General features: G+C 44.7%; 1 protein-coding gene across 1 annotated transcript in view; it reads left to right on the top strand.

Annotated features, from left to right (window-relative positions):
* Positions 1-15,264, top strand: part of LOC124795789 (sodium channel protein Nach-like) — a 146,657-nt gene that overhangs the window by 72,723 nt on the left and 58,670 nt on the right. The window contains exon 5 of the mRNA XM_047259870.1: positions 10,449-10,731. Coding sequence (XP_047115826.1) covers positions 10,449-10,731 — 283 coding nt within the window. The remainder of the gene's footprint in view (positions 1-10,448; positions 10,732-15,264) is intronic.

Here is a 15,264-nt window from a genome sequence, read left to right as displayed (position 1 = left end):
GTGCCCTCTTTTTTGCCAGGTACCATCAAAAGCAGCCAATATGTCCCTGTCACCATCATTTTTGACAATAGATTTTTCTGCAGCACTTTTCATTGAAGATTCTGCAACTTCTTTTACAGCCTCAATCAGTAAGCGATAATACCTCTCAGACTTTGCTGGAGGAGGAGGAAGATTCATCACTGTACAAATTGTTCTTGCTGCCTTCTGTCCCCTACCAATACAGCGCATGCCACATGCTACCCTCAAATTCACATCATAACCTTTGTTTGAGATTTTAAATGTCATGCAAGACGCACCAACGTTGCATTTGCTGCATATCACAGATAAGTTCGTAGCAACGCCTTTCCTGGCACTCTTATCTTCCACCAAAGAAACATACTGAGCACCAAAGCAATGCTTGCACATAACATTGTCCACTATTAATTGTGACAGCATGTTAACATCAACGATAATATTACATGAACCTTCGGATTCACAGTCTCCATTTTCATTAGCACCAAAAACAAGTTTCCTTCTAGAAGCACTTGGTGGTTAATTGTTTACTGGCTCTGAGAGGTTGCAGTCTTGAGCCACTGGTGTAACATTTGTTGTAACACCCTTTACTGTGTATCTCTTGCCGTGGTGACGTTGTTTATGGTTGAAGCAACGAATTCTAGGCATCCTGTGCGATAATATGCCACAAACGAACACAAAACAACACAGCAAAATGAAAACTGTGTCGAAGATCACAGCACCACACTGCACGCCTTTCGAAACATAGAACAAACAAAACCAGCGATCAAAACAATGCATGTCGATAGCAGCAGAGAAAGTATCGATATCGATAGTCCTTTGTTTCACGTATGACTATCTTTGGCACAAATATTACATTCGAATTCTACAGAGCGTCATACACTTAGGTATGACAGAAGAATGCTGTGCAGAGGGGCGTGGCGCTGTACCTTCATACACTTAAGACCAAATTACATACCTTATAACTCCTCAAATATATATGTTTTATACATCAAATTATTCAGGAAGATGTGCGCTAAAAAATAAGCATATTTTTGAAAAATCGATTTTTTTTTAATTTTTGACGTCCTACCCCCCTTAACCTGACACGTTCCACATCATTACGAAATGTCCTATTCATGATATATGGAACAAGTACTAATCTAATCTAATCTGTCTGTTGTCGCGTCAATATAAATCACAAAACAATTAATACACATGCGGCTAGTTCGGAAAACAGCTAACGACAACTACTGCGCACTTATCTTACCAAAATAGATACAATTTCCACAGATGTATGAGAAATTTACAAAATATTTGGCGAATGGCACAAGATCAACTAAGGAATACACTGAGGCCCCGTCCTGCGTTTGCCGCTGGATTCGTTAAATAAGACATTAAATAATGGCTAAAGTGTCCTTTAACAAGCACGTATAAGCAGAATTAAACACTATTCTAATAAAATATATAACACCAATATATAATGCTATTTTAAAAAACGCTGAAATCGTTAAAATGCATTATAGTATAAAGCAAAACACCACCGAATTAAACCAGTTTGGCAAGCACTGGAAGTGTGAAACAGTAGCAGTAAGTGCGTTGAACACTATTTTACTAAAATGAAAGACACCAATGACTTAATCAATGCTTTCGAGCACTGAATAAGTAATGCACTTAACGATAAACTACAGAATTATTTGCCACAAGGTGCGAGATAATTCACGAACACCACAAACAGCGAATACGAGTCTAGAAAATAGGCCAAACACATCCTAGTAGCCAAACAGCGAGTCGGAGGAACGACTACTACGAATACTAGCTACACCGGAAAGAAACTAAGATGCAGTTGCTCACTCTCCAGTAAAGGACAAAATTACTACTTGTTCCAATAGGCCTCACCTTATAGTGTACAATATGAACACGCGACGGTTCCCTGAACAGGATCGTTTCCTCCAATGATCGAGTAGTTGACTGTCAATTGCCAACCAGTGGGATGGTGCCAATAACATTCCACGTTACAGCTATGTTCGATCCAACAGAGCACACACATCTTCAGTAAACTCTAAAGTCCAACTGCTGCCAGTAAGTCACCTCCCCATTGCTAGTCGAGCACGCCCCTGTATCTCCGTCCACCGCTGTTTACACTCCTCTTATAGGCAGGCGTACTCCAGCAACAGGTTAGCGACAAATGCAGGCTAGATAAATTCAATATTTTAAGTACCAAAGATTTCGCTCACACATGGCATAATAACAATGAAAAAATAGGGCAGCTGCGTGTAGGACTCGCGCTCGGAGGGTTTTGTACAATCTTAATTGTCATCAAATGAATTCGCAATTGCAAATAAGGACTACCATCAGCTGTAGAATGGAATGGCGACAGTGAAAATTTTTGCCGAACCGGGACACAAAACCAGATTTCCCGCTTATCGCGAGCAGTCCCGTCACCACTTTTTTTCCGCCCCGGGACAGGAAAGGGAAACAACAAAAAACCTATTAAAAACTTGTGTACTAACAAAAAACACTGCACCTCTTCAGGCGTTGGCGCCTATCTACGCCTATCCCAAAAAAACTAATCTGTTACTAAAAGGGTGAAGGAAAGAAGGAAAGTAGGGGGGAAGAACATACAGAGTAGCGATGAAAATGGAGGTATTTATGTAGGGGCTTTTGTCGTTTTTCAGTTTATTTTATTTCATTTTTGTGTTTATATTTAATTTTTAATTAATTTTTTTTTACTTTTTGTACTTCCCCGTTTCCGTATTTATGTTTTTCATTTTTATTGTTTTTTTTTTTAATTATTCTATGTTCCAGAATTCTAGGAGTCGCTTACGCCTTTCGATTGGCGGAGCATCCAAACGTATCTTCTCGAAAGTGTAATGGATATTCCCGTTTGTGGTGCGTTCAGAACATCATGTCGGCAAAATAAGCATCAGCGTCTCATGGATCGGGCGGTCCAGCTGGAAGGCAGATCATGAAAGGAGCTCTATAGAAAATTAGAAAAGAACTGCTTGTATCTGGGGTTGCGAACAAGTGCTCAGTGTCAATCATTAAGGTACTTCCAATAACCCAGTTCTGATTTCACGTCAGGGCCAAAAAGACAGCGGACCGTATGACCTCGTATCCAATTCAAAGCGTTAGTTTTCGTTGAGGGGTAATGAATCACATCTAGGAATAAAAGTGACTGGAAAGTGATCGAAGCAGGTATCTGTGGGGTAAGGAAAGCAAAGATAAGCTGCGCGAGCCTCCAGGCGTCAGACGACGGACCACATGAGAATCGGTGAGCGTCTGTGTCATCTACACCCCAGTGAACACAGAGGGGTGTGTCAACGAGGCGAATGCGAAATTGGTTGACCTGTTTGCTATTGACGGTGATATACCAGGTGGACTGGACGCTGGTGTCGAGAGAAACCTGTATACATCGCTTTCCATACACGTCGCCATATGATCTGGGGAAACTTGTGTTCGATGGAGTTGGGGGGTCGCCACATTTGTAATGTGTTGTGTACAGTCTTTGTGGAAGGGATAAGGAGTGTAAGATGTAACTTAATTCCAGAAAGAAACGCCGAAAGTGATAAAAGGGGTGCGCAATGTCTGGTGATACGACTGTGGCTGACATGGAGACTGGCGTATCGTCGGGCAATGGCGCCAGACTTTCATTTAGGAGCTACCAAAAAAGTGCTGTAACTCTGTCTCGCACGTGGAATAAGCCCACTCCACCACGTTCCCGTGGGAAGGCAAAGGATGAATGCTGAACTTTATGTAACATCCCAGTGCAGACAAAGGATCCCATCGCAACTAATATACGACAGGCGAGGGTAATCGAAACCGGGAACAGTTGTGCCACATGGGGGATGCGAGAGGTGTGGCAGACATTTACGTATCGCCCACGCTGTACAATGTCGAGTAATCTAAACCGGTGGTCCACAAGGACAGCTCAGATCGTTTGGAGGAGACGTCTACCGTTGGTTGCCACTGAACGACAGACGTCATTCAGAAAATCAATGCACAAACAGAGGACGCTGGTGGCAATACTTAAAGGAGCGATATTTCTTTCAGGCACATCTTCACCAATGAGCAGAACCTCTGATTGCGAAATGTTAAGTGAACTGCCAGTTGCCTCTCCATACGTCGACACCCAAGTCAAAGCCGCGATAATATCATCTTCTTTGCGTAGTTACAGAACTAGATCGTCAGCATAGGTTGTACAACAGATGCTGTGTTCATGCAATGACAGGCCCACCAGGCGTTGGCGAAGTCCCTGGAGATGGAGCTCTAATGCCAAAGCATACAGTATCGTGGAAAGTGGGCAACCCTGCCGGACAGAGCGCTCTATCGCCAGGCGACCATTAGAGAGTATTCTTGGAGTTGCGCCGCTCAAGAGGCGCATTACCACTTTTTCTACATGATCCGGAAAACCCATGTGCTGGAGGACCGATTTCAAAAAGGTATGGTCGACCCTGTCGAATGTCTGACTGAAATCAAGTGGTGCCAACGCACAAGGTAAATAGTGCGATCATACACCTGTAATGGCAAAAGGCTGTATGGATACTGTTGTCACCGCTCAGCGAAGTCTTATCAAGGGATATCACGTGTTTTGCTGCCTTCTTGAGTCGTGATTCCAACAAGCAGGTGAAAATTTTCATGTCACTGTTGAGTAGAGTGATGGGCTGGAAATCACAGATAAGTGATCGCCCATGTGGCCTAGTGACCAGGTTAACGACCCCATCAAGAAGGGTGGCTGGAATCATCGTTGTGGGTGACACAGTTCAAGACAGATGGACGTCCAAGTAGGTACCTACAGATAGCCAAAACACTTGTAAAATTCAAGGGGGAGACCGCCAGGTCCAGAGGGCTTATTAGCGGCTCCCACCTTGATAGCATCTAGGACCTTATCAGGGGTCAATTCTTCCTGAAATTCTTGAGCCACGTCTTCTGCCACAGTGTTGACAGAGAGTCCCGCTACCTCCACAATTAAGGTCGGATGAGATGGGACGGCAGCGTACAGCTGGCTGAACTGAGAATGTGTGAGCAACGGCGCATTGTGTAGTGTATCATCGTCCTCCCGCATCGGTGAGGTCATGTATGAGAGTTCGACAACGACGTCGCCGTTCTGCGAGGAGGTGATACACCGATGGCGTTTCGTGATGCATATGGTCATGGTTGCAGTACCTGACAAGGGTCCCTTCCAAGCGTCATCTCATGAGTGAAGTGATCTGCGCTTTAGCATAATGCGCTATCGTCTGACGGACAGGAGAGAATGCCACTGAGGTTTAATCACGTAGCATTGCACAACAAAAGTCCATGGTGTTCGACTGCCAATCTTTGAAGACTTTGCCATAACCCATGGGGGCCCTGCGGAGAGCTGGTTGCGTGCAGCATAGCCACCAGGATGAGGCGGATGTGTAATCTGGGCGACGTCGACGACAGTGCGCCCATGTATCCTCAAAGATCCGTCGGCAAGCAGGAACAGTCAGACGGGAAACGTTTAGTTTCCACAGGCCGCAACTCTGCCACACCTGTTGGTGGCGACGACGATATCGTAGAATGTAGGCTTCAGTTGGAGAAAGCCAGAGGCAAAACTTCGGCATTTCAAGTGGCGCTGGCAAGAAATGTGTGAGGTATATACAGTCGAGGTGACTGGGCGAGTGCTCCGTATAACATGTAAAACCTATGCGGGTGCCATGGACATTTGTCCATGTGTCAACATGCTGAATTTGGTCGATGATGACGGAGAGGGCTGCACACGAGGGATGTCATTGAAGTTAGTCAGTAGGCCCCTTGTGTGGAGTGAAATGGCCACTGAGCACCATTTCATCCAGGGAGCCCTCAAAAAGTGGCGTTACCTCGTCAGGAAAGAAGGTGTGTCGTTCACTGGAGCCGGATGGCGCATATACATTGAGGGTGCGGACGCCGAACAGCATGAGGTCCATACCTCTAGCATTAGGAAGGTACAGTACATCTTCAGCAGGGAGTCCAGTGTGGAGCATGATGGCGAGTCCATTACCGTTGTCAGAGGCATGGGAGATGTGTGTCGTGTAGCCAGTGGGGACGTAGAAATCAGCGACTATCATTTCTTGAAGGAGGGCAATGTCGACATCAACAAGATAAACGGTCTCTCGCAACATTGCCAGTTTATGCGGGACCTGAATGATGGCCGCCAGATTCATCATCGCGATGCGGTGCTGTAGTAGACATGCTCCCGCTATTGGCACAGAGGGTCTGGCAGACATGTCCGGCTGGCGTGAAAAATCCGGTGCAGCCACTGTGACCGCAACTGGTGGAAGATGGGTCAGGCACCACCGTGGGGCACTGCCTGACAGGTGATCCACCATATTGATCTGCTCCGTTGTCGACATCTTCAGCCCAGGAGATCGGAGATCGAAAGAGGTGGCAGGCGACTGTCACACTCATCAAAGGCTAGGTGTGGTGATGCTGCTGTAACGGGAACCACGGAACTTCCCCCCTCCTCCCACCCCCAAAATTGGGATCTATCGTAGTCAGAAAGGCTTGCAGGCAGTGAAAGGATTCTCCTCAGGTGGGACATTAGTGCTGTCAGGGCACTCGAAGTAAGATCACTATCTGATATCCAGTCCACTACCTGTGTTGCCACCTGAAGAAATGTGTCGTCGGAGGGCGTTCGACATCTCTTCTTCTGTTTTCGGGCGACCACTGCCTTTGGAGGTGCTGTTCTGTGTCAGAATATGTACGGTCAGTGTCCGAGGTCGCTCCCATCTAAAGAACAGCAGAGGTAGGCACCGCACTCACATCGGTGTCCATCGCAGCAGGCGGGTTGGTCATCGAACTCTGGAGAATTGATGATCTCGTAGCCGTCGGAGGAGATGGTGCCGACAGGGCCTCGGCCGCACCGTCATTCCCAATGGCGAATGCAGGCGGCAGAACAGCCGCTTCCTGAAGCGACGCATAGGGGTTGCGCACGGCTGTGGCTTAGCTCTCTAGTAAAGAAAGGACCGTCGCTTTGGGAGCCGCGTCAATGATCGGTATCTCTTGCATGCGCCGGCGGAGACAATCTGACCAAACATGGCCCTCTTGTCCAAATCCGACACACATCCGCGGGAGGCCGCCCTACATAAAGATGACTCGCACGCCACGTTATCAGCAGATAGGATGGTACATGTTTGGACAGTTCGATCTTGACCTGGCGGACACCATTCAAGACGTGGTATGTCGTGAACGTCTGCTATTTTTCCGCGATGTGGCCCACAACATCGTCGTATGGTGGGAAGAATTCGACGACCACGTCTTGTGGCACTTCGAAAGGGAGCTCAAAGACCCGAATTGTTCGAAGATCGGAACCAGCGTGGTCTACTGTCACCTCCCCAATATGCCCGTCAGAATGCTTAAACTTGAGTCCGTCTGCGTGTTGTCGAACTACGGCAGCCCATGCTTCACGCATTGTCATTATAACAAAGACGATACTGCCAGTGATAGAGAAGTGAATATCTATCCCTTTCTGTGTGTCCAGACATAGCTCTTCGCGAATGCATTGTCCGATTTCATAAGAGCGTGGTCGTGCGTGTTCGGCGTGGAATGTTAATTTAAGTGTCGCTCAATGGTAACACTACTCCATGAGGTACATTAGTAATGGATTCTTCACAACACGAATACCGAGGCGGCGGAAGTGAACAACTCCGTTGCGCTGTATGGCGCGCGGAGCCGGTCCGCATGAGACCGTAGCCAAAAGCCGACTGACCACTCTACTATCTGTGCACAGTTCTCGGCCTGACCCAAACTACCGTATGTTCTCAACCACGCGTCTACGACCTGTACGTACATTCATTATGTATCTTCCTATACACGTCATACGTTGTACTTGAAAGTCGCTTGCCCGGTGTCGGCAGATAAATACGATGTTGCAGTGTCTGTGCTATTCTGATTATGATGCAAAGTTCCTGTGGACATGCATGCATGTCCAAAGGAGCAGGCACTGCGGCGACCACAGCCGTTACGAAACACAGCAAATGAATTCGCAATTGCGAATAAGGACTACCATCAGCTGTAGGATGAAATGACGACAATGAAAATTTGTGCCAGAGTGTGGCTCGAACCCAAAACTCCCCCCTCCCCTCCTCCTTATCGCGAGCGGTTGCCTTACCGAAGGAACTTTGCATCGTAATCAGAATAATACAGGCACGGCAATATCGTAATCTTAATTATGCGTATAGACAGTTAGTTTGTTGATCCTGGGAATCAAGCATATTGACGATTTATCCCCGTTAGCGGCACTGATAATGGTAAGATATTGGTCCCCGGCATTACACTCAAGTATGTTTAAAATTTCAGTTTGAAGTCGGATAACAAATGACAGAAAGATTTTTTTCTGAGATACAACAACAAATTTTCTGACTTTTTCTTTGCTTTTACTGTGAAACTTGCTTCCAGTCAAATTTCATGATATTAGCTAGGTCAACGGGAAGTACTCTATAGGTTTTAATGAGTGAGTTTCCTAGTATCAAAATAGACATAAATGGCCGTATCTTTTGACTGCAATGACTTAAAAAATACATTTGTACACCGCCATGGTACCTTAGACCTTCGTATGTGACATAAATTTCAACTTGATACGTCTAGCCGTTTCTGAGAAAAAAGGGTTTTTAAGAGTCGGAGAAGCGGACAACAAAGTGATCCTGTAAGGGTTCTGTTTTTACCGGCTGATGTACGGAACCGTAATGATAATGATAGAACTGTAGCCGCATTTATTACACGTTCTCAAACTGTTCCCTAAAGAAGTTGCCGCTGTTGGAGGCAATGGAGAACGCATCACAATTCTGTCGGCCATTTCGCAAAATTTAGCTCCATACAAATGCATTTCAAATGCTGTATTTCCCTGAACCGCGGTTACTTAGAGTCATGCTAAGCAGAGTACTCAGCACTGATGTGAACAAATTATTGTTATTGTTATTATATTAAGAGACTTATGCATATTATTGTTCTTATTATTGTTACACTACTGGCTATTAAAATTGCTACACCACGAAGATGACGTGCTACAGACGCGAAATTTAGCTGACAGTTAGAAGATGCTGTGATATGCAGATAATTAGCTTTTCACAGCATTCACACAGAGTTGGCGCCGGTGGCGGCACCCACAAGGTGCTGACATAAGGAAAGTTTCCAACAGATTTCTCATACACAAACAGCAGTTGACCGGCGTTGCCTGGCGAAACGTTGTTTTGATGCCTCGTGTAAGGAGGAGAAATGCGTGCCATCACGTTTCCGACTTTGATAAAGGTCGGATTGTAGCCTATTGCGATTGCGGTTTATCGTATCATGACATTGCTGCTCGCGTTAGTCGATATCCAATGACTGTTAGCAGAAGATGGAATCGGTGGGTTCAGGAGGGCAATACGAAACGCCGTGCTGGATGCCAACGGCCTCGTATCACTAGCAGTCGAGATGACAGGCATCTTATCCGCATCGATGTAACGGATCGTATAGTCACGTCTCGATCCCTGAGTCAACAGATGGGGACGCTTGCAAGACAACAACCATCTGCACGAACAGTTCTACGACGTTTGCAGCAGAATGGACTATCAGCTCGTAGACCATGGCTGCGGTTACCCTTGACGCTGCATCATAGAGAGGAGCGCCTGCGATGGTGTACTCAACGACGAACCTGGGTGCCCGAATGGCAAAACGTCATTTTTTCGGATGAATGCAGGTTCTGTTTACAGCATCCATGATGGTTACATCCGTGTTTGGCGACATCGCGGTGAACGCACATTGGAAGCGTGTATTCGTCATCGCCATACTGGCGATCACGTCTTGTCCGCATTGACGGCACTTTGAACAGTCGACGTCACATTTCAAATGTGTTACAACCCGTGGCTCTACCCTTCATTCGATCCCTGCGAAACCCTACATTTCAACAGGATAATGCACGAACGCATGTTGCCAGTCCCGTACGGGCCTTTCTGGATACAGAAAATGCTCGATTGCTGTCCTTCCCAGCACATTCTCCAGATATCTCACCAATTGAAAGCGTCTGGTCAATAGTAGCCGTGCAACTGGCTCGTCATAATACGCCAGTCACTACTCTTGATGAACTGTGGTATCGCGTTGAAGCCACATGGGCGCCAGTACCTGTACACGCCATCCAAGCTCTGTTTGACTCAATGCCCAGGCGTATCAAGGCCGTTATTACGGCCAGAGGTGGTTGTTCTGGGTACTGATTTCTCAGGATCTATGCACCCAAATTTATCCCATGAATACCCGTTTTCATCTGCATTTCTTCTTGGTGTAGCAATTTTAATGGTCAGTAGTGTATCATTAATGTCAAAGGAATTTTTGACATGCTAGAAGTAGAAATGACGGCCAGTTGGATTTTTTTAGCTTTGGGTTGGAGGGACTGTAACAAACTGTGACCCCCCGACCGGAATCAAACCCCCGGATCGGTACCTGCCAGTGTCCGTGCTACACAGCAGTGTGGTCTGTGGGCGCAGGTGTTCCTGCAGCCGGTGACGGAGGTTCCGCAGGCGGGCACGGGCCTGCTGCTGCCGCCCAGCGACGACCACGTCATGCGCGTCCGGCTGTCCGTCTCGTTCACAGAGAGCAGCCTGCAGGTGGCCTCGCTGGACGTGCCGCAGCGCAGCTGCCTCTTCCCGGACGAGCAGCGGCTGGAGCTCACCAACTCCTACTCGCAGACCTCCTGCCTCACCGACTGCCGGCTCTCCTACATCATCTCCAAGTGCAACTGCTCGCCCTACTTCTTCAACCACATTCAGAGTAAGCTTTCCCAGAAACTTCACATGAAGTGGACACTTTTCCAAAGTTGACAATCTGCAGTTGCCACACAGATCAATCAAACTAAACAGAATAATTGAAAATTAAATAATTTCAAAAAAAAAAAATTGTTTTGGAAGAACCTTCATAGAATTTAAAATCCTTGTTCATCGATAGATGCAGGTGCTAGTGATGGAAGCAGTCGCTAGTGACACAGTGATAGCAATTCGTGTGCGTGTTTTCTCCTCCTCCAGAAAGACACATCTAGACATGCTGTATTTGAGTTTAAATTCCGACGTGTCTTCCTGGAGGAGGAGCAGAATTTGTGTTTACCTTCGGACATGTTTTCGTGGACAATGGGCGGAATTAGTAGTGCTGCATTTGTGTTTACATTCCACTGTGTTTCCCTGAAGAAAGTACACAACTAGTTGTACTGATTACAGCTGGTCATTCTGTATGTGTATTTTATAGAGGAGGAAACCGACTAGTTGTGATGCATTGGTGTTTACACTTGAAGGTGTTTACTAAAAGGAGGAAATGTCAGGCACATGAAATTCTATCACAATGTCGCTACGACCATTTATGGTTGAGATGTACTGATTTAACTTTGTTGAAGTACGCTGCTGATGGACTAAGTTTTAAGAAGATGACAGTTACAGAGGGAGTGATCACAAAATGAGCGCTGTTATACTGATGCGATTTTCCTTCTTACCGTTGTACAATTTTGACAGTGCTAACATGACTTTGCATCTAGGAAGTTTGTAAATGATTTCCACTAACGGAGATTATAATGTTTAGGCGTTTTTGATGATGGAAGCATGTACCAATGCTTGATCATTGGCGCGTTTGCATTGTGTAAGAATCAAGCCGCTTACATTTCTTTCCCCGCTTTGTCGATGATTAATTTGTCACAATTAGTAAGATTTAATGATCCGTAGGTGAAGATCAATAAGCACAACAGATTAAGATTCCACTTTTGATTTATTAACTCCTTTGTGATTGTTGTTATTGAACAACATTAATAAAATCAAACCACGAGATCCTAATAAGATTTCGCTTTCATAATTCAGTCTTTTACGACATTCACTGCATACCAGTTAATGTTAAATATTCCTGTCACACGCCACTGACCGCATATTAAGATGTCACATTTATGATGGCGCTTAACGACTATTCCAAACGACTCCCTCTTAACGACTCTGCCAAATGATTCTGTACTAGCTTGTGTCCAAAAACAAGCAATTGCAGAACTTATTGTTGAGCTCAGAGAGGGTAACTACGCAGGCGTCACAACTCACAGAGGTTACATTTATTCTCATACAGACCGAAATGTAAAAACGATGACCTTATATACCAGGGACTCTCAAATTTTCATCCTTGGATTCCTCATGTGAAGAAATCCAAAAAAGGTCGTGACCGAGAACATCCAAATCGTCCAAGAAGGGTTATGTAATTGCAATAAACATCGATCAGTCATTAACTTTCTGGCATGCCTGTAACTAACGTAAGTTCAGCCAGTGTAATGGCATAGAATAAATATGTATATAGGGTTAGGGAGTTAAGAGAGGCCACAAAAATATAAAATATATGCAGATGAACAAATATAATGAGGTGCGGTTTTCGCCAAATAATAGCGGACAATGTGGTGAATGTCCTGATATTTACAAGTAATTTTTCTAGTTTATAGTCGCCGAAGTGCGACAGCGACTCTTTTTTTTCTAACGCAACTATATTGATTTTCTGTGGCACTTGAAAGCTTCTAAGAGAACTTCAACTACGCAACATGTAGCCTATGTCACCTGATCAAGTGGTATCACGATAACAGCGCCGCAAATCACTAACCCACTACAGGAGAAGAGATACCACAAATGTCTGCCCTACTATATCAAGTGTAAGCAAGCACGTAAACGGGTACGGTTTTTCTGTTTACCTGTGCGCCTGAAGCCCATCGGTCTGTGTTCTGATGTTTTAGCAATCAGATAATGTGCTCGTAAATCTGTTGAGACGCTCACAATGTATGCAACACTTAAAAAAGTGGATATCGTCAGTGGCGTATGTCGCGAAACTATTAGTGCAGCTGTACGGTTGTATGCTGTAGAGTATTCATATCGTGCAATGCACTCACGATCTGTCTTCGCAAACATTGTAAAAAAAAAAAGTGCCAGAAACTGGAAGAGTGGAGAATAAAATACGCCAGTGGAAGAAGGAGCAACAGATGAAAGAAATAAGACTAACATCTTAGCATCAGTAACACACAATGCAAATGTCTCTAAGAGGGGTCTCGGAAGAACTAGTAGATCAACAAAACAGGTGTTCTGCAAACAATATAGTCCATCACATTTCATCCTCTTCATATTTTGCTGCATCTACAGCTCCGTGACAATGACTTTCAAAACTTGGTTAGAGTTCTCTGAATGTTATCTACAAAACGAGCAAAGTGATTCATTTAAGGAAGAAGCAACATTTACAAACCATGGTCCAGTCAATCTTCGCAAAACGCACTAATCGTCAGTTGAAAATCCACGCTGACTCAAAGAAGCGGATAATAACAACGCTCTTAGTCTATCAACGTTTGGTGTGTGTCTTTGAAGACCCACGTCATTGATCCCTGTTTTATTGATGGGAATCTAAATACACTCCGGTATCTCGAGTTCGTAAAGTATGCTGCTGCCGCAGTTATTAGAAGACATCCTACACGACATACGCCAGTGTGATGCCAACAGAATGAATGACGCTCCCATTCCGTACATGTGATGACAAACCCTCTTAAGACAACATTTGTGGAGCATTGGAGTGGTAGCTGAGGAAACGCAAAATGGTCTAAAACGCAAAATAGTCAACGATTTCACGAATCTTAACACTTCTGTACGGTTATCTGTGGTGAAAATTAAAACGAGAGCTCTCATAGGAAACAGCGATGACTCCCGATTTCTTGAAATGGTCTCTAACACTGGCCTTGGCTACTGTTAACTCCATGTGAAATTAAACGTGCAGTACTGTTTCTCCACAATCATTTTATGGCGTGTAGCAATGCTCAAGGTCAACATTTTGAGCACTAGCACGGGCGTGATGATAAACGTACGAACCGTACCCGAGTTAAAGGGCACACATTTGTGAAACCCCTTCTGACCACGAGACAGTAATTTGCTGCACTGTTATCTTGATACTTTCTCATCAAGACATTGCATGTTATAGAATGAAGGCTTTCACGACCAGATGACATAGCTGCTGGTAAACCTTTCGGAACGCGCGATCGCTACGGTCGCAGGTTCGAATCCTGCCTCGGGCATGGATGTGTGTGTTGTCCTTAGGTTAGTTGGGTCTAAGTAGTTCTAAGTTCTAGGGGACTGATGACCTCAGATATTAAGTCCCATAGTGCTCAGAGCCATTTGAACCATTCGAACCAAACCTTTCGAGATGTAAAGTCGTGGTCCAAGAAACTCTTCTGTTGTTGAGCGCCTTTGAGGATGTCCAACGCAGTCCTGGAGAAACGTCAGCAACAGATGAGTTTCTTGAACCACGACCTCACATCCCGAAAGGTTTACCAGGAGCTACTACATGTTATGTCGCTGAAGTTCTCTTAAACCTTATTTCAGATGCCACTGAAAGAAGTATATACTAGCACCATAAAAAACAAATTTGGCGCCGCAACTCGGGTACTATAAATCATAAAAATTTGCCATGTTGTCCGCTGTAACTTGGCGAAAACCCCACGTCGACATATTTATTCCTTACAGATATGTTTGTGGTGGCCTGTCTTAGCCGCCTCACCATATATGAAAACATGAGCGTAGAGGAAAAAAGATGAATTTGAATTGTAGCCGCAACAAAGCAATCAAGAAGGAAAGCACTTGTAAAGATACAGTGTACGACTTCAATGCAGGCAACTCAGTCCTTCCTACACTTAAGTGGTACGCAAGCAGTGCTTTGGAATCAATAAAGGAAATGGAAGTTGCAGTTGATTAGGAAATGCTCAGTATCTGCCAATGTTAATCAAGTCATTAAACAAGGCTAATCACTGTTCCCTACCCTTTTCAGTGTTTATAGTGACGGTGTCGTACACAAATGGTTGATTGCATTAAATGAAACATTAAGAAATGATATTTTTAATGCCATGATAACACTATTTGCTGATGATCAGTTTGCAATAGGAGCATCTGAAAAAAAAAATGTTCAAATTGCGGATGATAATTTGAATCAGATTGACACAAGATACGGAATAAAGATATCGACAGGTAAAAGAAAAGTGACGGATTTGAGCCCATGATAGAGATAATTGTTGTATATGGACACGTAATTGAAGAAGTAAGAGAGTTTAGATGTTTAGAGCGCAGTTTTAAATTTCACGAATCATATGATGTAGAGCTAAAATTAGCCAGATTCTGACATTTCTGTGGTGCCATACAATACACATTAAAACGTAATCTACAGAAAAAACGTTAATTGAACTTTACAGAGTAATCGCGTTGCCTGGCTGTTGTATAGCAGAGAATGTTGGAACTTAACGTCTGATAGGCATGCAGGAACAAGCACATG

The sequence above is a fragment of the Schistocerca piceifrons genome, chromosome 4, assembly GCF_021461385.2.
Source record: "Schistocerca piceifrons isolate TAMUIC-IGC-003096 chromosome 4, iqSchPice1.1, whole genome shotgun sequence".
In the NCBI taxonomy this organism is placed as follows: domain Eukaryota; kingdom Metazoa; phylum Arthropoda; class Insecta; order Orthoptera; family Acrididae; genus Schistocerca; species Schistocerca piceifrons.
The sequence above is the reverse complement of the archived record's forward strand: the minus strand, read 5'-3'. Positions and strand labels throughout refer to the sequence as shown.